General features: G+C 37.1%; 1 protein-coding gene across 11 annotated transcripts in view; it reads right to left on the bottom strand.

Moving 5' to 3' along the window:
• Positions 1–24,644, bottom strand: part of Arhgef9 (Cdc42 guanine nucleotide exchange factor 9) — a 542,919-nt gene that overhangs the window by 67,964 nt on the left and 450,311 nt on the right. For all 11 annotated transcript variants that reach the window (XM_071606159.1, XM_071606157.1, XM_071606160.1 and 8 more), the window contains one exon: positions 1,692–1,883. In XM_071606159.1, the coding sequence (XP_071462260.1) occupies positions 1,692–1,883 (192 nt within the window). The remainder of the gene's footprint in view (positions 1–1,691; positions 1,884–24,644) is intronic.

Raw genomic sequence — 24,644 nt, 5'->3', positions numbered from 1 at the left:
AAAAAGACTTAAAGAAGAATTTTCCCTGCATCAAGTGGAAAGCTATCATTGTGTGTGTTTAGTTCTTTTTCAAAAACATATTACTACAGAGTTGAGACTATAGCTCAGTGGTGAAGTGATTGCCTGGTATGGGATACGTCCTGGATCTGATGCCCAGAACATAACTTTTTTCCCATTTCTCATAACTGTTTAGTAAAATGCCCTTTGACAATGTCAGCTTGCCTCTACTGAGCTCAAAAGAATATGAGCAGAAAAGCTCTCACCTTAGGAGAGGAAGATATAGAAGGTATGGGGTTAGTAATGTATCAAAGTGACATACTGAAGGAACTGAAGTTTGTCCTTCTAGCCTTCATCTTTTATGGATTACTTTTCCCAAATTCTTTTCTGCTCAAACCAATAAATGTTCTCCATGTGAGGGAGGAGGACCAGTAGCATCAGCCTCACCCTTTATACTTAGGGATGCTTAAGCCTTAACCCAACCATAAAATTGATAACTTAGGTTCCAAGAGTGAGGATGCTGGGATCTGCATGCTTAACAATCTCTCCTGGGGACTCTGGTGCACATTCTAGAATGCCAATTACTAGCTTGAAGGAACATGTGTTTTGATTTAATGAGTAAGGAGAGGCCCTACATGAGAGCAGAAGCTGGATCCAAAACAAAGAGGGTAAGGGTAGTGTTATGGTTTGGATGCACATGTGTGAAACAATATAAAAATGTTCAGAGAAGAAATGATTGGGTTGTGAATGTCTTTTTTTGGTGGGGGTTGGGGGGGGCAGTTACCGGGGATTGAACTCAGGGGCACTCAACCACTGAGCCACATCCCCAGACCTATTTTGTATTTTATTTAGAGAGAGAGTCTCACTAAGTTGTAAACCTCGCTTTTGCTGAGGCTGGCTTTGAACTCGTGATCCTCTAGTCTCTGCCTCCAGAGCCACTAGGATTACAGGTGTGCAACACTGAACCCAGCTTTGTTTTGAGAGTCTTAACCCAATCAGTGAGTTAATCCCCTGTTAGTGAGTAAATGAGAGGTAACTGAAATGGTAGGGAGTGGCTTGTGTGGCTTTAGGAGATTATATATATATATATATATATATATTGTATCTAGTAAGTGGAGACCTTTCTTTGCTTCCTTATCACTATGATGTGAGCTCCTGCCCTCTGCCACACTCTTCCATCATGATGTCCTGCCTCACCTAGAACCCTGAGGAATGGAGAAGGCCTTCTATGGACTAAGATCTTTGAAACCATGAGCTTTCAAATAAACTTTTCCTTCTCTATAATTGTGCTGGTTGGATCCTTTAGTCACAATAGAAAAAAAAAGCTGACTAAAACAGGTAGAGATTCAAGCTAAGGAAGGAGACAGACATGGGGGAAAATGTAAAGGGGAACAAAGAGAGAGAAGGGGAGGGGAAGGAGAGAAAGTGAATATGGATGCATGAATAATAATGAGAAAAGGAGAGAAACCAAAATCAAGAATCTTAAGGGAGCAGTTTCATACATTTGCCTAAACAGGTTGTTTTTACCCCACTGAAAAGCTGTTGATCCCACTAAATAGAATCTGGCAGGCCAATTCATTTGCCCTTTCTAACATCTTGGGACCATCACAGGCAGGCCCATGAGGGCTGTCAGTTCTTCATGAAAGTACCCTCCACCCCACCTTGTGGGCCCCCACATGTAACACCATGACTACCTCACAAATGTCCTTGAGGTGCTTGATGTAGTGACGCTCAGTACTCATGATCTCATTGATGACATTGGCCCGCATCTGGTCCCGGTTCTGTAGTGGCCGGCCCAGACATAGGCAGTCTGAGTTGGGGTCCAGGTGGCCATTCTGCACATCACTGGGCCCTTCCTCCACCCCATCCTCCTGGTTCACCCAGAGCTGTAGAAGCAAGCAGAAAAAATAATAATTTATTAACCTCTCTTCTTTGAAGACTTTCAGTCAAGTAGAAAAAGGACAAATTAAAACTTTTAGGAATTCAGAGAGCCTTCAATCAAAGGTCCCTGCAAAGAGAATGTCAGATCTGGCCCTGAGCATGATTCAAATCCTCTCTAGGTCTCTGGTGACCTATCTGTAAGATATGGGCATGAAGAAATGTTCTCTGGGTAGCTTCTTGGCCAAGAAGGTCTCAGAAGAGTGGTAAATGGTGGCAAGAAGAAATTGTTTATGCTGAAGCACATCTAGATAACCCGGCAGGATCAAATAAAAGAAAAAAATTTAAACTATACATCTTAAGTGCCACAGCTGGATTATTGTCAAAACACAGCATTTAAGTGCCTATGAGTGTGACCATCAAAGTTAGATGCTGAAGTGGGTGTCTCACAAAGAGGGCTTTTGGTATGACTTCCATCACAGGGTGTACAAATAATAATAAAATTTTAACTGTAAAATTCCTGGGACATGCAAATATTTCTAACCCTTCAAGATCATGATGGGGATGGCATAATATTTCCCAGGGACCTAATAATAACAGTCACTGATTAAGCACTTAATATACAACAGGAACTATGCTAAGAACTTTCAGTAAACTTATATTCAGTCTTGCTAAGTAGGTACCATTGTTACTCCCATTTCACAGAAGAGGAAACTGTGGCTAAAAGAAATTAAGGCATGAGTTTGAAGTCACACAGGAAGCAGAGAAGCTGGGATAAAAGCCAGACAATTTGATTCTACAGCCTACCCACTTAACCACTATTCCAGAAAATTGTGCCTCTGACTCTTAAGGGGGGCATGAAAAAAGATGGAAAGGGTTTGGGCCAATGTGGGGTGAGAATTATTAGAATAATCAGAACTGGATATAGTTGACACAGATTGAAACTGTCTATTCCAAATCATGAAGTTGGAGGGAAGCTGGAAAAACTTCTTTTGGGAAAGCTGGGTGATTTGGAATAGACTTAGCTTGAATCAAAGAGATGACCTATTTCACCTCAGTCCTAGAAAGGGGGAAAGCATAGCGGTAGGGAGAAAAAGATGGCTTGGAACCCTAGGGAGAGTGGTAAAATTTGTCAAGGTTAATTAGATAAGGAGCTTGCCAATTGTCTCAACATCATTAATCAATTCTCCATACTTCCCTTCCCTACTCTCCAATTTTTTTCCACATCCCTGACCCAAGAAGATCAGATCAAACAATTTAGATTCATCTCCATTTCTGCCATCTGAAAAGCCTGTTAGTATGTGGCTTTAGGATAACAGAGGCTTTAAGATGAAGCTAGAGGAAGAGTAGTTACTTCTCAACTCTGTGTATTCTTCCTTCTCAGTTTCTTTTCTAGGAGGCAGGGAGCATTGTTATCTGCCAGGAAAACCTAGAGATGTTATTAGCATATATTCTACTTCCTTGCTACAGGCCAAAGCAAGTAGTGATCACTCTGTTTTAATATATTTTACATAGTCAAGTGTACAAAATTTATCTAACCCCAAATCTATCACCTTCCTTAAATTCTCTATTGGAAATCTCTTCCAAAAGTCAGTTTTGTGCCTTCAATATGCTAATAGCTACCATTTAATATAATTGAGAGACAATATGAGAGATGATTATTCAAAGGTTGAGACCTGCTGAAAAGGTGATTCCAAGGCACCCACAGTAAACACCTGATATGCATGATGTTGCTATTTATAATAATTAAAACATCGCTCACAAGCAATCTATTAGCTTGCTCTACTTCTCAGACTGAGCTAAGCCCTGCTATACAAAAGGTACCACTGTGAGGCCTTTAAAATATAAGAATCATTTATTTTCTTCTCTGGAGTTTAAGACAAATTCAAGTCAAAACATTGGTTTTTGGATGACTGAAATAAGATGGAATATTTAGAATAGTTCCAGTGGGAAGGAATACAGAATATGAGGCCAGAAAACTAAAAGGTGAGGAAGGCAACTTCATTCCAACAACCCCAGAAACCCATTCCTTAGGTTAAGACACTGCTTTCATCCAAAATAACTATCAGTATATTCATTCATTTATTCAATAAATCTATGTCAATGCCTACCATAGGTCAGATATTGGGGATAGAGCAGCAAACAAAATAAACAAATATTTCCCTTTGTGGATCTTAACTTTGGAGAGACAATGTTTCCTAGCCTAGAAAAAGGTGCCATGCAAGGCACAAAATATTGTGTTCCTGAACTCAGGGTCATAGAAAAGATCCTCTAGGCCTTATGATATGACGTTTTGGCCTAACCCCTAAGTCTCTGTTCTTGAGAGTTTCCCTATTCTGTGCAGATGAAGGCCCTAGTCCACTTGCATGTCAGAGTGCAGAGAAACAGGTGAGCCTATAAGCTTCTCTTCCCTGGGTGGAATTTCAGCCCCGAATGCCATTATCAACCTGCACAATGGCCTGTGTAAGTTAATGTGTACCTTTCTACAAGTGCTAAGAGCCAAGTATATGATGCATGGCATTTTTAGTCTAAAGGTGACGCCAGCTAGCCATTGAGATGATGATTATGTTAAGATTTGCATTCATATGGATATTGGACTCCTGCTGTTCACCTAGGCCGGCTACGGGACTCCTGGAGAGTTCCCATTGGTTGGGGAAGTACAGTAGGAGGGAGTTCCGGGGGAGGAGCTCTCTCTGCGGGTCCGGGAGGAGGCCGCGTGGGTGGAAAAAATCTTCCCGGGCGCATACCGGACATTGGCGGCAGTTTCAAAAAATAAACTTTGTTCCTGCTTGAGTGGCTCGTGATTTTGTGCCCAGCCAGACTGCGGCATACAAGTGTTATTCACTGATGCTGCAATTAAAACCCATAGGCTGCTGGATTATTAGTAAGAAGAAGGGCAATGTCCCAAAACTGCCAGGTTGGAAAACTTTTCCAGAAACCCTCTCAGAGTACTTAAAGGCTGGTTTCCTCAGCCTTAATTGAACACCATAGTAGACTGGAGTAGTGTAGTTCAATGTAACAAATAATTACATGGGATCATTTCTGTGCCTAACTAGCATTAACTGTGAGTGAGACATAGGTGAGCAAGACAACCAACACCTTCATCTTCTTTCAAAACCAAGGTGTGCTTTCCAAATCAGAGACAATCTCTGGTCTCTCATTTTTCCATTGCCACTGGTATTGCCTTCATCTCTTTATATCTGCATAAGTTTCACATGTCACTATCAAACCAATTTCTTTGACGTTCACTTTGATTAACTACTCTCATGCCCCCAAATTTTCATTGGCTTCCCACTGATTATGAAGCAAGTCCAAATCTTTCTTTTTGACATTCAAATCTTACTATAATCTGACTCCAATCTCTATTTCTACCTTTACCTCCTACTACTCCCTTTAGGAATGTTGGGTTCCTCTCAGACTGATCTGTTCTCAAATATTCCAATTTATATTCTTTAATACAATGCTGGAACAAAAAAAAAATGATATAGTTCGGAGGCTCTCCATTACTTCAGTAACAATGACCCAACCTTTCAACTTACTAATAATTAAGCTGAGGCCCACAGATTTCCATGGAGTTAGTAATATACCCAAAATTTTCTACAAAAATTTATTGGTGCATCATAATCATATATAATAATGGAATTCACTGACACACTCATATCATCAATGTGCCCATTTATTTACATAGAGAACACTCTTCTATTTTCTTTGTATTATCATCATCATCATCATCATCATCATCATCATCATCGCATCAGAGACTGAACCCAAGGGTGCTTAACCACTAAGCCACATCCCCGGCCCTGCCTCCCTTTTCTTGAGACAGGGTCACACTAAGTTGCTTAGGACCTTGCTAAATTGCTGAGGCTGGCTTTCAACTTGTCATCCTTCTGCCTCAGCTTCCCTAGCTTTGGAATTATAGTTGTGTGCTGCTGCACCCAGCTTGCATCTTCTATTTTTGGTTTTATTTTTAAATTATACAGTTGATACAGGAACATATTTGCCTTGTAAAATGTTGAAATAGAGAAAAAGGAAGAAGACTCAATTGATTATAATGTGAGATGAGAGAAGAAATATCACTATCATTCCTACATAAGGATTAAATGGGCATACTATGAACAATGGTATGCTAAGAAATTAGTTAAAATGATGAAATGAACAAGATCCTAGAAAGACATAAATTACTGAAAAATGACTCAAGAAGAAATAGAAATTTTGCACAGGACAATAAAAAGTAAAGACTTTGAATGAATGAGAAAATCTCCCATATGAGGGAAAAAACATGATACAGAATCACAGACGGCTTCACTCATGAACTCTACCAAACATTTAAAAAACAATTAACAATAATCTTTCACAGATTCCTCTGAAAATTAAACGTAGAACTCTTCAACAGAATACTAGCAACCTAAACCAAGCAACATAAAAAAATTCCATCTTACCAGACAGAATTGATCTTAGAAATGCAAGATTGATTGAACATATGAAAATCAATGTAATAATGAAATAAAGGTTACAAAACACCACATAATAGTCTCAATAGACACAGAAAAAGCATTTAAAAAATTCAGCACTCATTTATAATAAAAAAGACAGAAAATAGTGTTTTGAGGGAACTTCCTCAAAATGATAATAGACATTTATGAAAAACCATAAAATCATTCCTAATGGTGAAAGAATGAATGCTTTCATTGTATACAATCAAGAACAAGACAAGGATATCTGCTTTCATCACTTCTATTCAACCTTGTACTGGGGGTTCTAGCCAATAAAACTGGACAGGAAAAGTAAAGAAAAGGCTTTCAAGATTGGGCAGAAAGCAAGACTTCTTTAAAGTGCAAGAAGTAAAATCAAGAATCAATAAATGGGGGCTGGAGTTGTTGCTAAGTGGCAGAGTGCTTGCCTAGGACATTCAATCTTCAGCACAACATAATAATAAATAAATAAATAAATTGAAGGTATTGTGTCCATATACAACTAAAAATATGTTTAAAAAGAATCAATAAATGGGATGGATTCTAACTAAAAAAAAAAAAAACTTCAGCAAAGGAAGTATTCAATAAGGTGAAAAAAGAGCCTATAGAATGGGAGAAAATCTTTACCACATGCACCTTTAATTGGGCATTAATCTCTAGGAACTCAAAAAACTTAGCACCAAAAACAAAACAAATATCAAATAACCCAATCAATAAATGGGCTAAGGAACTGAACAGACACCTCACAGAAGAAGAAATATAATCAATCAAAAATATATGAAAAAGTATTCAACTTCTTTAGCAATTAGACAAATGCAATTCAAAACTACACTTAGATTCCTTCTCACTCCATTCAGAATGGAAATTGTCAAGAATATAAGCAATAATAAATGTTGGTAAGGATGTGGGGAAAATGTTACACTCATAAATTGCTGGTGGGACTGCAAATTGGTATAACCATTATGGAAAGCAGTATGGAGATTTCTCAGAAAACTTGGAATGGAACCACCATTTGACCCAGTTATCCCACTCCTCAGTTTATACCCAAAGGATTTAAAATCAGCATATTACAGTGAAACAGTCATATCACTGTTTATAGCAGCTCAACTCAAAACAGCTAAAATATGGAACCAATCTAGGTGTCCTTCAACAGATGAATGGGAAAAGAAAATGTGATACACACACACACACACACTGGAATATTATATGGCCTTAAAGAAGAATGATAGTATGGCATTTGCTGGTAAATAGATGGAGCTGGAGAACATCATGCTAAGCGAATTAAGCCAATTCCAAAGAACCAAAGGCTGAATTGTTTTCCTGATATGCGGATGCTAATTCACAATGGGGGGTGGGCTTTGGAATAATAGAAGTACTTTGTATTAGACAGAGGAGTGAAGGGAGGGGAAGTGGGTATGGGGTTAGAAAGCATAGTAGAATGAATTGGACATTATTACTCTATGTGCATATATGATTAAACAACTGGTGTATTTCTACATCATGTACAACTAGAAGAATGAGAAGTTATACTCTACTTATATATGATATAATCAAAATACATTCTACTGTCATGTATAACTAATTAGAACAAAATAAATGAAAATAAGCAGAAGTAGTAAAACTATCTCCTGTTAAAGATCATATGATCTTATGTATAGAAAATTGTAAGGAGTCCACCCCCCCAAAAAAAAAACACACCCTGTTTTAACTAAAAAGTGAGTTCAGCAATATTGTAGAATGGAAGACAAATACAACAAAAATCAATTGTACTTCCATAAATTAGCAGTCAATAGTCTAAAGGTGAAATTAAGAAACAAATTGCATTTAAAGAGCATCAGAGAAAAAATACTTAGGAATAAACTAATATGTGAATTGTATATACTGAAAACAGCAAAACATTGTTGAAAGAAAGTAAAGATGATTTATCTAAATATAAAGACCTCTCCTTTTAATGGAGAGAACAAAATATTGCTAAGATAGCAATACTCCCCAAATTGATTCAACATAATCCATATCAAAATCTCTCAGCTGGCTTCTTTTCAGAAAGTGACAAACTGACCTTAAAATTCAAGAGATCCAGAATAAAACAACTTTGAAAAAGAATAAAGTTGGAGAGTTCACCCTTCTAGCTTTCAAAACTTACTACATATCTACAGTAACTGAGGAATGTGGTGCTGGCATAAGAATAGACATAAATATCAATGTAATAGAATTAAGACTCCAGAAATAGACCCCACATTTTTTATTTTTTTATTTGTTCTTTTTAGTTATACATGACAGTAGAAACGGTTTTGATATATCATACATACATGGAGTGTAATTTCCATTCTGTACATGATGTGGAGTTACACTGGTCGTGTATTCATATATGTCCAATTCATTCTACTGTCTTTCCTTTTCCCATACCTTCTCCCTTCCCCTAACTCTGCCCTGTCCAACCTGGTGAACCTTCCCTTCTCCCTCTCCCCCCAGATTGTGATAGACAGCACATTTTTACTGGATTGATTTTTGTCAAAATGGCAAAGATGATTAAAAAGGGAAAGTAGAGTATTTTCAACAAGTGCTATTGAAAAAAAATGGGTATCCCACATGCAAAAAAATAAACTTGAACCCCTACCTCACACTATGTACAAAATTCGCTAAATCTGTTGAAAGGCCTGAGTCTAAAGTTATCAAAGAAAATTGAGGAAAATCTTTGGGACTTCAGATTTAGGCAATAGTTTCTTAGATATGACACTATTAAAGCATAAGCAACCAAGTGAAAATAAATTGAACTTCATTAATTTTTTCATCAATATGCTACAAATGATACCATTAAGAAAGAAGAAAAGCAGCTGTGTGCAGTGGTGAAAACCAATCCTAGTGACTGGGGAAGCTGAGAGAAGAGGATCTCAAGTTTGAGGCCAGCATTAGCAATTTAATGAGACCCTCAACAACATAGTAAGACCCTATCTCAAAATTAAAAATTAAAAAAAATTAAAAAGGGCTAGATGTGTAGGTCATTGGTAAAACACTCCTGGGATCAATCCCCAGTTAAACTCCTCCCAAAAAAATAAGAAAGAAAGTAAAAAGACAACTCATATAATGGAAGAAATTATTTATATATGTCTGATGAGTTCCACATATTCTGCATACTAGATCCTTATCAGATACGATATGCAAATATTTTCCCATTATGTGGGTTGTCTTTAATCCACTTTAAAAACATCAAAGCATTTCAGTAGATATTTCACCAATGAAGATATACAAATGGCCAATAAATACATAAAAGACAATATCATTAGCCATCAGAAAAAGGCAAATCAAAATCACCTCACACTAAGATGGCTATAATAATGATTAAACAAAAAGGCCAATAATGTGTTGAGGAGGATACAGAAAAGCTGGAATCCTCATGCACTGTTGGTAGGCATAAAATATGGTATAGTAACTGCGAAAACATTTTGGCAGTTCCTTGATGAGTTAAACATATAGTTACCATATGATCTAGCAATTACACTCCTAGTGTATATACTCAAGAGAACTAAAAACACAGGCTCACACAGAAAGTTGTACTTGAATACTCACAGCATTATTCATAAAAAGTGTAAATAGCCCAAATGTTTATGAATTGATAAATGGGTAAACTAAATGTGGTTTCTCTATATGAAAGAATATTATTCGCAATATGAAGGAATGAAATACTAACATATGTTATAATGTGGATAAACCTCTGAAACATTATGCTAAGGAAAAAGAAGCTAGACAAAAAAGGCCATAAGTAATATATGATTCCATTTATAGGAAATGTCCAGAATACACAAATACATAAAGACAGAAAACATATTAGTAGTTTCCAGGGGCTTAGTTCAGGGGGAATAGGGAAATTTTATACAAAGGGCACAAAGCTCAAGTTAGTTGAGAATACTGGAGCTGGGCATTAGGTTACATGCCTATAATCCCAGGAGCTCGGGCGGCTGAAGGAAGAATGATTTTGAGTTCAAAGACAGCCTCAGCAATGTAGTGAGGCCCTAAGTAACTCAGCAAGACTCCTTCACTAAATAAAATATTAAAAAAGGTCTTGGAAGTGGCTCATTGGTTAAGCACTCCTGAGTTCAATCCCTGGTACCAAAAATAATAATATTAGATACCTTTTATAAAGTATGTTGACTATAATTAATACTAATATTTAGTGGAAATTACTGAGGGTAGATTTGAAATGTTCTCACAAAAAATGATGAATAATTCTGTGAAGTAATGCACGGTAGTGAAATAATTAAGGAAAGTGTGTGTGTGTGTGTGTGTGTGTGTGTGTGTGTGTGTGACATTGTATCCCATTACTTCTGGTTCTTCTTTAGCATAGTATGGTATCTTTAGGTTAAAACAATATGATATACTTCAAAATGAATAGAAGAGTATAAAATTCATAACACATAAAAATGATTATTATTTGAAGAGATGCCCATACTTATTACCCTGATTTGATTATTACATTGTGTACATGTACTGAATTAACATAATGTGCTCCATTGAAGAAATAGAAATATTATGTCCCAATAAAAAATATAAATAAATAAATAAGACCTAGAGTTTCAAAAACAAAATATATTTCTTCTCATCATGTGGCAAGATTCATTAAAGTTTTGACATAATGTTTATAGATCAAAAAGTAAATAAAACTGTTTTGGTTTATTGCTTCCTGCATTTCTAAGAACAGAGTAGGGTCGAAGAGCATGAGAAGAAGATTAACATTAAACAGGGATGAGAGGTGGGAGGGAAAGGGAGAGAGAAGGGAAATTGCATGGAAATGGAAGGAGACCCTCAGAGTTATACAAAAGTACATACAAGAGGAAGTGAGGGGAAAGGGAAAAATAATACAAGGGGGACAAATGAATGTCAGTAGAGCGGGCAGAGAGAGAAGAGGGGAGGGGAGGGGAGGGAAGGGGAGGGGAGGGGGGATAGTAGAGGATAGGAAAGGCAGCAGAACACAACAGACACTAGTATGGCAATATGTAAATCAATGGATGTGTAACTGATGTGATTCTGCAATCTGTATATGGGGTAAAAATGGGAGCTCATAACCCACTTGAATCAAAGTGTGAAATATGATATATCAAGAACTATGTAATGTTTTGAACAACCAACAATAAAAAATTAAAAAAAAAAACAAAAAAAAAAAACCTGTTTTGGAATTAGGCAATTGTGATAGCTGCACAACTTTGCAAGAATACTACAACCCACTAAATGGTAAATTTTTAAATGTTAGATTTTATGGCATATAAATCTATAAATATAAACATATAAAATTAAAATAGTCCAGAAAAAAATAAAAATTTCCCTTGGACAAATCCCCTTCCTTCCTACAATTTTATTTTTTTCCTGAGGAAAGCCAGGTTATGGATTTTGTATGCAAAAAACAAAATCCAAGAAATTACTTACCTACATTTCTACTACAGTAGACTTGCCACAGTTCCACATGATAAACTGATGCTCACTCAGCCTTGGGCATATACAACATCTTTAGTAGCCCCTCCCTCAAAACGAATTGGTAGTTCTAAAAAGAGAGGTGTCAAAATATCCATCTGGTAGCTCCCTCATAAGTTCAATAAAGACTTTTAGAGTGTCTTAGAAAGCTAGTCTATCCCTGGCTCCAGTAATGGGATGTTTCCAAGAAGAGAATGGATAAGCAATATTGTCTAAATCTCACTTCAATATTTTCGGAGGCCCCATCTAACCAGCCAGAGGAGTGATAAGTGAGCTATCCTCCAAGAAAGTAAGGTGTTACTGCCAGTCACATTAAACAACAGAATCTCAGAGCTGGAAAATAAGAGTTACAAAGGAGAATAGAGGTCAGCTAGTCTAAACCAAGCTTTGTCCCCCAATCAATACATCAACTCCCTCAACAACATCCCCTGCCAATATCTGCCCAATCCAATGGCTTAAACACAACCAGTGATGAGAAGATTACTGTCTCCTAAGGTAGCTCTTTCCTTTTTTGATAATTCTAATCATAAACAGAGCCCTCAGCTCTGCTTCTGTTCAAATGAAAGCACCAGCCTAACATCTTAGCAAACACTGCAAAAGGGCAAAACACAGGCAAGAGAGTGGGATTAGAGGGAACATGAATTCTCCTATAACAAAGGTCACCAAAATGCCTTTCTCTACTAACACAGTAAATCATCAGCAAAGTTTGGATGTAAAAGTAGATGTGGCTGAAAGAACCTGGTTAGCTGAAGGCACAGCTTTCATTCATACATACATATATACACCGATCTGTTTTAGAGCTCCAATCCCAGTTTATAGGAGGATAAGGAATGCTTAGAGATCCCAGAAAATGTATGCCAGGAAGCATTTAGCATTCCTGCCTGGCACAAAGACAATCAGCATGGTGTGTACAGTCAAGCACAAAGCCATTCCTCAGCCCCTCGAGGGAAAGAGATCTAATAACTGTCACTAATTACATGAAAGATCATCGTAAGAAGGCTACTAAAAATTGTTCTCTCTTTCCAGCACAGATACAATGAGAAGAATGAGCTTCAACCACAGAGATGAAATTTTTCATTATATAACAGAAAAACAGGGAGGGAAATGGTGGGGGGGAAACCCATGTGAATATCCTATCTTTGCATTCATGGCTTTCTATCAACAGTGTAGTGTATCCCAACACACACCCATGACCTCAACCAGGCTACATTTTCTATTTATTCCAACACATGTTGTTTATTCCAACCTCTATATCCTTGTGTTCTTCTAATGTGTGAACACTACCCCCACTCCAAGAAGGCCTTCCCCACTCATTTCTATCATTCTTTTGTCCCTGGCTTCCTTGAAAACTTTGTCCAAGAACAGCCCCTTTCCACAAACTTTCTTACCTGTACTTTAAAACATTCCTGCAAGGTAGGTAAAGCCAGGCTTATTATCCCAACTTCCCAGATGAGAAACCCAAGGTAGCTCTTTCTTTTACTGTGAGATCCCTCACAGTAAATAGATAGCATTCAGGACTGAAGCAAGACCTCCAGACCTCCAAAATTAGAAGAGACAATCTGTGACAGAGGTAGGTGGTACAGACTTGGGATCCTAGGTGCAATATTATTAATTTTTATTATATTATATTATTATATATTATATTAATATTATATTATATTATATTATTATTATATTATAATTAATTATATTATTAATATATTATTAATTTTTGTGGGGGTTACCAGGCATTGAAATGAGGGTCATTCGACTACTGAGCCACATCTCCAGACCTATATTGTATTTTATTTAGAGATAGGGTCTCAATGAGATTCTCAGTGCTTTACTTTTGCTGAGGCTGGCTTTGAACTTGCACTCCTCCTGCCTCAGCTTCCCGAGCTGCTGGGATTATAGCAATGAGCCACCACCGCACCTGGCCAAATATTTTTAACTCTACAACTGCCTTGCTGTGTAACACAGAAAAATTTACTTAAGGGCTAGGGTTGTGGCTCAGTAGTAAAGTGCTCATCTAGCACGTGTGAGGTGCTAGGTTCGATCCTCAGCACCATATAAAAAAGTAAATAAATAAAATAAAGGTATTGTGTCCAACTACAACTAAAAAAATATATATATTTTTAAAAATTTACTTAACTTCTCTGATCCTAAGGTTCATTTTCTATGAAAAAGAATAATATTACCCTACTTTGTGGGTTGTTATGAGAATTACATAAGGTAATGCACATTAAATAGTTCCTGACACAGAACCATTAGTTCTTCTTGTCATTATCCTTAGGTTGACACCATCAACATCTAAGAATAACTGCCCTCTCTAGGGGCATTATTTTCCCTGACACAATGGTTTTAGGAAATACTTTTGTAATTGTTCTCATAATTTCCCCAAATTTCACACACTCCAAATGTCACCTCCTTTAGAAGCAGACTCTAAGCGTGCCCCTACCCCACAATCAAAAAGAGACTTATGTAGCCTGAAATGGGGATGTTTATGTCACCTTCCCATGACAAGGCTTCTTAAGGTAAGAGATCAAAATGAACTGGGGTGAGTTAAGGTACAGGGAAAACATTTACAAATGACAGTTTTTCTTTTTTTCCCTCCAGTGAAGAAAACCAGATGACTCTAAGATAAACTATATTCTGCTCTACCCCTAAGCCTTCTCCTTTTGTTGGTTTTCATGGGCCTATCCTGCTTAGAACCTTGATAGAATATGTTTATTAGTAGTCACCAAAGGAATACTCTGACAGGACCTTTAGAAGTTCATTTCTTCTACATTCCTTTGATTTTCTTTCTGTTTGAGTTAAAAGAAAATGAAGGCTTCTATTTCAGTTATCTAGATATAGAAGTACAAAGCCCCATTCTCCCTGATTTCATGATGAAAGTCACAATAAGGGAGGATGCTGAAAATCAAGGTGACCTGAGTTACTCATCTCCCAGAAAGCTTGCAATTATTTGACATTCAGAAAAGAAACAAAACAAAACAAAACAGAAAACACTTCAGGATGGTGACCTGGAAAAGCACTGGCTTTGGATTTAGACCTTGAGCTCTTACCTTAGGAAGTTTGGTCATGGGCCAAATACATCAACTGGCAAAGTAAGAGTCACTTTTGCAGGGAGGAGGATTTAAAACTTGGCTCTGAAGGAGGTGGCATTTGGAGTATGAGAGTTTGGTAAAATTATGAGAGCAATTATAAAACGTACTTTCTCAAGCCCTTCTCAGAATAGAGAAGGCAATTTTTGTTAGATGTTGCTTTATCGTTCTAGGGGAAGATGGTGCCAGCTCAGGGGATAGTAATAACCTAGGGGATCTTGTTTTGGCTATGTATCTATTAGTATAGGTAAGTTCACAAGATCTCACTCACTATCTGATCTGCACAACTCTATAAGTGACCCAAATATGGTTTGATCCTTTTGAGGGTTCCTCAGCAACATCTACCTGGCAATTTTAAAGCCTCAGTATTCCCTACCCAGCTGTGTTATTCTCTCAAAGCCACTTGAGTCATTGCTTCTTCCTGACCTCAATTCCTACTAAAGCACATCCCTTCCCTAACAATCCCCACCTTCCAACCATATGCAAAGCATTAAGGGATCCAGTAGATGGGAAAAGGGAGTAATGGAGAATGACTGATAATGGTTATGGAATTTCTTTTTTGGGTTATAAAAGAGAAGCTCTATAACAAGATAGAGGTGATGGTTGCACAATATTGTGTATGTATTAAATTGTATATTTTTAAATGGTTGAAATGGTAAAATATATGCTTATTTTACCTTAAAAATAAAGAAAAAGAGTATGGGCTAGACAGTTTCTTGGAGTTTATCTGGTCTAATCCCTCCATTTCTAAGGGAGAAAACAGACCAGGCTAAAGTAAATATTTTCACTAAAATCACAAAGATACCAGGAGTGGGGGCACATGCCTGCAATCCCAGCTACTCAGAAGGCTTAGGATTACAAGTTTGTGGTCATCCACAGCAACTTAGCAAAACCCTATCTCAAAATAAAAAAAAAAAAAGGATACAACTCAGAGGTAGAACATTTGCCTAGCATATGACTCCCTGAGTTCAATACTCAGTACCATACATACACATACACATACACACACACACACACACACACACACACACACACGTCACAGAGCTTAAGTAGTCACCTCCCTTCTCTCTATAAGTTCCCAATTCTATACTTAGCCTCTTGAAGAATGTTCTAAATGCTTCTGTACCTTCTCAGTAGCCAACTGAAGATCAGTTGTTGGATGAATTAATTTATACCTAAGCCCCTTATTCTACAGTTTTGGAAACTCTTTTATTACATACTGCCTGCTTCTTAATTCCCAGTCACCATACTTGACCTCCTTATTAATGCATACTTAACAACTTCATGTTGTATTCTCTAGTACCAACCACTTGCCATGACAACAGTGCCATCTGTCTGCTGCCTACTGGTGCAACACTCTATCTACTTGGTGGGAATTTCTCACAACATTTACAGTTGGGAGGGTTCTAACTGACTCCATGTGCCCCCCCACCAAACCCACATGAAAAGCTGAACTGCTGGGACTTACACAACTCAAATTTAACTACAGAGCTAATACTGTTTTTTTTCCTATAAGTAAGAACAGTATCAAATGTTCCCTTAAGAGTAGGCATTAGACCAGAGACCCTGCACCTATTAGAAGAAAATGTAAGCCCAATACTACAAGAACTCCTAAAGCACAAATTAAAATCAAGAATCAATAAATGGGATGGTATCAAACTAAAAAGCTTCTTCACAAAAAATGAAACAATCAAGAACATGAAGAGAGAGCCTAAAGAATGGAAGACAAATTTTGCCACCTGCACCTCAGATAAAGTGTTAATGTCCAGGATATATAAAGAACTCAAAACAACAATTAAAAAAAAAAACTTAACACCAAAACCCCAAATAACCCAATCAATAAATGGGCAAAGGAACTGAATAGGCACTTCACAGAAGAAGAAATACCAATGGTCAACAAATATGTGAAAAAATGCTCAATATCTCTAGCAATTAAAGAAACATAAATTAAAACTACACTGAGATTCTGTCTCACTCTAGTCAAAATGGCAATTATCAATAATACAAGCAACAATAACTCTTGGCAAGGATGTGGAGAAAAAGGTACACTCATACACTGTTGGTGGGACTGCAATTTGGTGCAACCATTATGGAAAGCACTATGGAGATTCCTCAGAAAACTTGGAATGGAACCACTGTTTAGCCCAGTTATCCCACACCTAAGTTTATACCCAAAGGATTTAAAATCAGCATATACTACAGTGATGTAGCCACATCAATGTTTACAGTGGCTCAATTTGTAATAGGTAAGCTATGAAACCACCCTAGATGCCCTTCAACAGATGAATGGATAAAGAAAATGTGGTATATATACACAATGGAATATTACTCAGCCATGTAAAGAATGACTTTATGATTTTTGTCAGTAAATGGATGATTCTGGTTACTATCATGCCAAGTCAAACAAGCCAATCCCCCAAAATACAATTCAAATATTATCTCTGATATGCATATGCTAACACAAAACAAAGCCAGAAGAATAGAAGCTCAATAGATTAGACAAAGGGGATTGAAGCGAAGGAGGTGAGGATGTGAATAGGAAAGACAGTAGCACAAATTATACATAACTTTCCTATGTTCAAATAAAAATATACCACCAGTAAAACTCCATATCATATACAACCACACAATGTGATCATAATTAGATTGTTATACTCCATGTACGTATAATATGTCAAAACGCACTGTACTGTACTGTCATATGTATCTAAAAGAACAAATAAAAATGAGTAACCTATACTTACCTAATATATAACTGAATATGGGAATGAGTCTGCTCCACACATGGCCCTCAGGCCCAAGCTCCACTGAGCAGCAATGTCAACCTCACTACCTCAATAAGATTTTCAAACAAGTAACAAGCTAGACCAATGGGGCCAATTTACAAGTCTAATATTATTGCTCTTTTCCCAAATGTATCTTACAAACGATGTTTTCCAATCCATTTGGCAACTGATGCATAGCACAATGCTCCATCATTTATTTGTTCATAAATGAAAGCTAAATGCTGAGGTGCTACTCCACTAACAATATTATGACTCTTGATAGAGATAAGAGAAACCAAGAAAGCAAAATGTCCAAGTACATGTTCAGTAGACTCATTAGTTGCAGCACCATTCCTATTAATCTTGAAACCTGGCAGTATCGGTATACCCTATATTCCATGTAGCCTGTGTCCTCATATGAGTGCTTTGCTGATCTTATTTCTGTTATTTGATGATATATTAGTACCTACCCTATTAAATTGTTGCGAGAACTACACAGAATTATGCAAAAAATGCTGACAGTGGTGTATGACATATAGGAAACAATCAATAATACTAATGGTATTCACAGAAAACACTAATGTTAATGGAAGAGTATACTTCTTTCCCCTCGATCACTCCATCCAGCCTCTTGGGAATGTACTTACTCCCTACTCTGTCGGCAGCCCTTCAGAGGTCCAAAGTCTGAAATTAGATCTGCCAAGCCTCTCCTGTCCTCCAGGCTTCTGGACTCTTACTCATCATTTGGATGAATCATTCAATCTGCAACAGCTTCTCATGAGTATAAGATCCAAAAAGACAGATTCCAGTTTAACATAAAAATAAAGTCTGTCAAACCTATCCCTGAACCATAACCAGTGAAATAAAGAGGTAGGGAGCTACCTGTCAGTAGACATGTAATAGCAGAGACTGAGTAACCACTTAGGAAGCAAGACTATTTTAAGATGTGTTCAAATATCAGCAAGAGGACAAAATTAGATAACTTTTAAGATCTCCCACAAACAACACTGAACCAATTTGAGATTGGAACTGCTCTTCAAATCTAACCACCTACAGGTGGGTCATATCCCATCTTGGAACAACACTTCCCTCACTTATTATCTGTAATTGGGATAGGAAGGGTCATAATGAAAGGATTCCATAAGATATGATATGTCAAGTAATAAACAAAGGTAAGGGGAGGGCATAGTGATGCTAGAAGGGAAAGAGGGACATGAAGATAGGAAACCTAGATCCTTTAAATGTCTTCAATGATTTTATTAACAAGAAATTTCAGGCCTCAGCTACCCCAAATGGATTTTTCCTAACACAGCTGCCACCTTTGCCACCTCCTCCTCCTCTTTCTTCTTTCTTCTTCCCTTTTCCAGCAGAGAGGAGAAAAATAAAAGTGAAACAGAACTAGCTATTTAAGAGTTTAGAAATGCCTTACTTTTACCTTTAAGGAAATCACCTGTTTTGTCTTCTCCAGGATCACTATATAGCAGGATCAAGGAGAAGGGGCTTGGCATGATGCCATCTTTGATGTTCTGTTACATAACACCCATCCCTAGCTTCCTTCTAAATACTTTGATCTCTCTCCAAACACAGACATGGGTATCTAGAGTCTTATGTGAGAAAACAGAAATTAAAGTTAGTGAATCAGAGAATAATTTAGAGTATCTTCTAATGTTGCCAGCTCTTAAACATCATCTTCCTAGCACAAAAGCCATATGTTTCAGGAAACTGGCTTAAAATATAGTATTAAGACTAGCAGCTGGAAACAAGGAAGTAGTTTGGGCTCTGCTACCAGATGCTGGCCTTCTCAAAAGTCAGAGTGATTTAGAAATGATCTTGATTGGACATTTCAGGATAATCTATGTGACTCTCAAGGTGGCTTTCAATTTGAGGCTTCTACAAGAAGTCCATAGGATGACCCATTGTATCTGAATTTGAAGGAGTCAGCTGGGACATGAAAAAGCTAATTTAAGATTTTATCTGAGCTGGAGAGGGCCTTGTGTTTTTTGAAATATTACCTCCAATTAGCTACATGATGTACTGGATAATTCAATCCAAAGCATGTGCACAATGACAAACTATTAAGATGGATCATACAAATGCAAATAAGTGCTAACAATGCTATTTGAAATTCTAGTATAGGAGAGAGAAATATCTGTAATCGAGGAAGAAAGATACTCCCTGCTATTATCAGACTTAAATCACAGAGCCTATAATATGTGACCTCTAGGATTAATAGCAGCACTTTCTACAAAGATGGTTAAGGCTACTGGCTTATGACCACTTGAACCTTGAGTAGATAAACAAGGGCTTGCATATCTAACTTCCTCCCAAGATAGAAAAAACACTGATGCTATTACTCTTGAATGAAAGGTAAGTCTTCAAATGCTAAGTGTTTCTCAAGGCTCTTCTTGGCTGCAAAAAGAGACATTATAAAATAAAATAAAATAAAATAAAATAAAATAAAATAAAATAAACACTCTAAACAGTGATCTTCCCTGTGAACAGGAGGGGTTGAGTTTCTGTGTCATCTGGTCTATCTATACAAAGGCAAGGAATGAAAAGTAATAAAATGCTTAGGCCATCCTTTCATGTCCCTACTTCTAAGCAAGCCAGAAACCAAAGAAATCTAGAATTTCTTTCTTCTTTTGTTATAAAAGGAAAATAAATATCCCCTCCTGAAAGCATCTGGACAGGATTTTTACTTTCTGACCAAACCCATGCCTTGTCACACAAGGCCTCACCTCCGATCTGTTGTGTGTCCTATACACATCTGCCCTCAAGAAGGCAGCAAGCTCTACCCAGGCCATGGCCCAAAGCAAGACCAAAGGCTCTTTTTGTGCACAGTTACAAAGGAGAAGAGCCAACGATCTACATTCGGTGGGTTCGGGCTCCAAATTCCTCAATAGGACACCCATAGCACAAAAGTTAATAACTAGAATCAACAAATGGGACTTACTCAAACTAAAAAGTTTTTTTCTCAGCAAAAGAAACAATAAGAGAGGTAAATAGGGAGCCTACACCCTGGGAACAAATCTTTACTCCTCACACTTCAGATACAGCCCTAATATCCAGAGTATACAAAGAACTCAAAAAATTAGACAATAAGAGAACAAACAACCCAATCAACAAATGGGCCAAGGACCTGAACAGACACTTCTCAGAGGAGGACATACAGTCAATCAACAAGTACATGAAAAAATGCTCACCATCTCTAGCTGTCAGAGAAATGCAAATCAAAACCACCCTAAGATACCATCTCACTCCAGTAAGATTGGCAGCCATTATGAAGTCAAACAACAACAAGTGCTGGCGAGGATGTGGGGAAAAGGGTACACTTGTACATTGCTGGTGGGACTGCAAATTGGTGCAGCCAATTTGGAAAGCAGTATGGAGATTTCTTGGAAAGCTGGGAATGGAGCCACCATTTGACCCAGCTATTCCCCTTCTTGGTCTATTCCCTAAAGACCTAAAAAGAGCATGCTACAGGGACACTGCTACATCGATGTTCATAGCAGCACAATTCACAATAGCAAGACTGTGGAACCAACCTAGATGCCCTTCAATAGACGAATGGATAAAAAAAAAATGTGGCATTTATACACAATGGAGTATTACTCTGCATTAAAAAATGACAAAATCATAGAATTTGCAGGGAAATGGATGGCATTAGAGCAGATTATGCTAAGTGAAGCTAGCCAATCCCTAAAAAACAAATGCCAAATGTCTTCTTTGATATAAGGAGAGTAACTAAGAACAGAGTAGGGACGAAGAGCATGAGAAGAAGATTAACATTAAACAGGGATGAGAGGTGGGAGGGAAAGGGAGAGAGAAGGGAAATTGCTTGGAAATGGAAGGAGACCCTCAGGGTTATACAGTGGAGGGGGTAGAGAGAGAGGAGGGGAGGGGAGGGGAGAGGTGGGGAGGGGGGATGGTGGAGGATGGGAAAGGCAGCGGAGCACAACAGACACTAGTATGGCAATATGTAAATCAATGGATGTGTAACTGATGTGATTCTGCAATCTGTGTATGGGGTGAAGGTGGGAGTTCATAACCCACTTGAATCAAAGTGTGGAATATGATATGTCAAGAAATTTGTAATGTTTTGAACAACCAACAATAAAAAATTAAAAAAAAAAAGAATCAAAAAAACAAACAAACAAAAAAAAAAAAAACAAAGGAGAAGAGCCAGAATGACTTGGAGTTGGGGTCCTATTCACAAAAGGAAGCCTACTATGAGGATGAGATTTGCTATTTAGAGACACAACCATCCCAGCAGATTGTTCTTAGTTCCTTAGGGCAGGAGAAACCAACCCAGGAAAGCAATTAAAGATGACAGCAGCTAGAGATGGGGATTTATATTATCCAACCTCTAATTCATTAATCTGACAAAATGCTAGGAAGGTATATCCACTCCTGCATTGCTCTTATAAAGCCACATCCAGAATAGAGAAGGAAAGAACCTGAGAATACACACATATACACATATGAAATTCTACACAAGGGAGGCAAATTTTACTAGGTAGAAGATGGTGGAATGTGATGGACATCATTATCCAAAGTACATGTATGAAGACTCAAATTGGGTGTCAACATACTTTATATATAAACAGATATGAAAATTTGTGGTGTATATATATGTAATAAGAATTGTAATGCAAAAAAGTTTACATGTTTAAAGGCATGAATTGGCGTGAACATACTCTATACACAGATATGAAAAATTATGCTCTATATGTGTAATAAGAACTATATTGCATTCCGCTGTTGTATTTTAAAAAAATAAAATCAATAAAACTAAAAAAAAAGTATGTTCACATAAAAAAAAGACACATACCTGGTAACTTCTTGTATAGGAGTCAAAATGTTATCACAATTCCTATTTAAATGTATCCACTATCACAGGTTACAAAGAATTTACACAAGACCAGTTATTTCCATTTTACAAGGAGGAAAGCTGAGCTTTGAAGATGCATAAGATGCTACAGAAGCTGTGTATCTAATGCAGAACTTATGCAAGAAACTGGGTTTCTCAGATTCTACATCTTGTTTTAACATGAACAACAACAGATAGGGCTAGCTCAGGCAGAACCTCACTAAAGCACTTTTGATTACCATCCTGGGGTTAGAATGTTTACATAGAAATGAGAATTCCAGGTAGGGAATGGAGACGTTCCAGTATATCAATCATCAATTTGGCCCAATAGAATACAAAGTATCCATTTGGTATAGGGTTAGGAGAAGACTTTCTCTTGTTACTATGCTTTCCCATTATATTCTACATAACCAAAGATGCTACTAAATCTCAGCTCAGGATGAATCTGGACAAATCAGACAACTATCCTACAATGTGAAGGTACAGCACTCTGGGAAATCACCCATTCACCTATCAACTGTATGAGCACTGATTGAACAGTTTAATGTGACCCATATCTATGTCTTACCAAGACATGTCAGAATTTGAATAGATTCTACAGTGCTTCAGAGATGAAGTAGAAAATACAGCCTTTGATCATTTACAAAATGAATGATAGAATCATGACTCAATCTCAGGTCTGCCATTTCCTAATCTAGGTAGCTCTGTTTTCACAAGAGTATTCTACCCTCAACCAAAAACAATGTAAAAGAATGAAGATAATAATTCTATTTTTAGAGATTTAATGGAAAAGTGCTTTTATAACCTTCAACATACAATCCTTTGGGTATTATACAATATTACTTTAAATGTAAACCTAAAGATAAATACTTGTTCATGAGCATTGGAAGGTCTACCTTGGAATCAATACTCATTTCATTAATGCAACAGCCAATACCATTTCTTTTATGGTGACACCATAACAGCTGGCCTCTCAGGTTCCATGGTACTCTTCCTTAGCAATCTGAAGGCTGTTTGACTGCTTAAATCAAGCAAAAAGTTTCATGATGATAAAATAAATGCTATGAATATAATCTGAGGCAACATGGAATAATATTTTAGTTTATCAATAACACTGATATAGACCTCTGAATTATGATTTAGGTTATATCATTAATACTCCAGGTCTATAAACAGTATTCATTATAGACTTGAAATTGTGCTCTTGATATAGCAACTAGCCACATATGGTTACTGAGCACCTGAAATGTTGCTAGTGTGAATTGAGATGTGTTATAAGTATAAAATACATACCATATTCCAAAAATTTAGTAATTTATCATTAATGAATTTATAGTGGAAATATATCATATAATATTTTGAATATAATGGATTAAGGTAAATATATATGAAAATCAACTTCACTTTTAGCATTTTTAATTTTTTAATGTGATTACCAGAAAAATTTAAAATATGCTTGTAGCTTGCATTTGTGACTCTTATTACATATAATATTCTCTTATAGAAATATAATGATCAATGCCTCTTAATTCTTTATGCACAGTAAAAGACATCTGGAAGCTTTTTAAAGTCTAATTTCTGGGTTTCAACTTTGAAGATTCTTATAGGACTAGCTTGTATTCTGGCTTTTAGTGGTTTCTTTCTTTGCTTGTTTATTTGTAGGTTTATTTATTTATTTATTTATTTATTGCTATTTTGTTTTTAGACAGAGTTGAGAACCACTGGATTAGATGCTATATTGTGTACCAAGTGGCTGCTAGGAAAGTATGTCTGGAGGAACAATCCCATGGCCTTGGACTTAGGACTATCAATAATTGTTCACTGATATGCAGAAGCCTAACTGTCCTCTGCCTTCCAGAGCCATCCTGGTGTGCTCAGTCATTCCCCTCATCCCTTGATTTACAATTTATTATAAAAGTGATGTTTTCCTCAAAGTAAAAAGCATTCGGGTTTGGGTGTGGTTTAATCCTTCTTTTAAACAGAGAGGACTGTCAGCACAAGAGACACAAACTGTCCTGAAGGCTAGGTTACTGATATGATCTTTCTGACTATTCCCAGAATTGATTAATTAACTAGCAAAGGTAAGCTGGGACACAGATGGCATTTTAAGATG

Source organism: Marmota flaviventris, chromosome X (assembly GCF_047511675.1).
Source record: "Marmota flaviventris isolate mMarFla1 chromosome X, mMarFla1.hap1, whole genome shotgun sequence".
In the NCBI taxonomy this organism is placed as follows: domain Eukaryota; kingdom Metazoa; phylum Chordata; class Mammalia; order Rodentia; family Sciuridae; genus Marmota; species Marmota flaviventris.
Note: the sequence above shows the minus strand (reverse complement) of the source record. Positions and strands in the feature narration are given on the sequence as shown.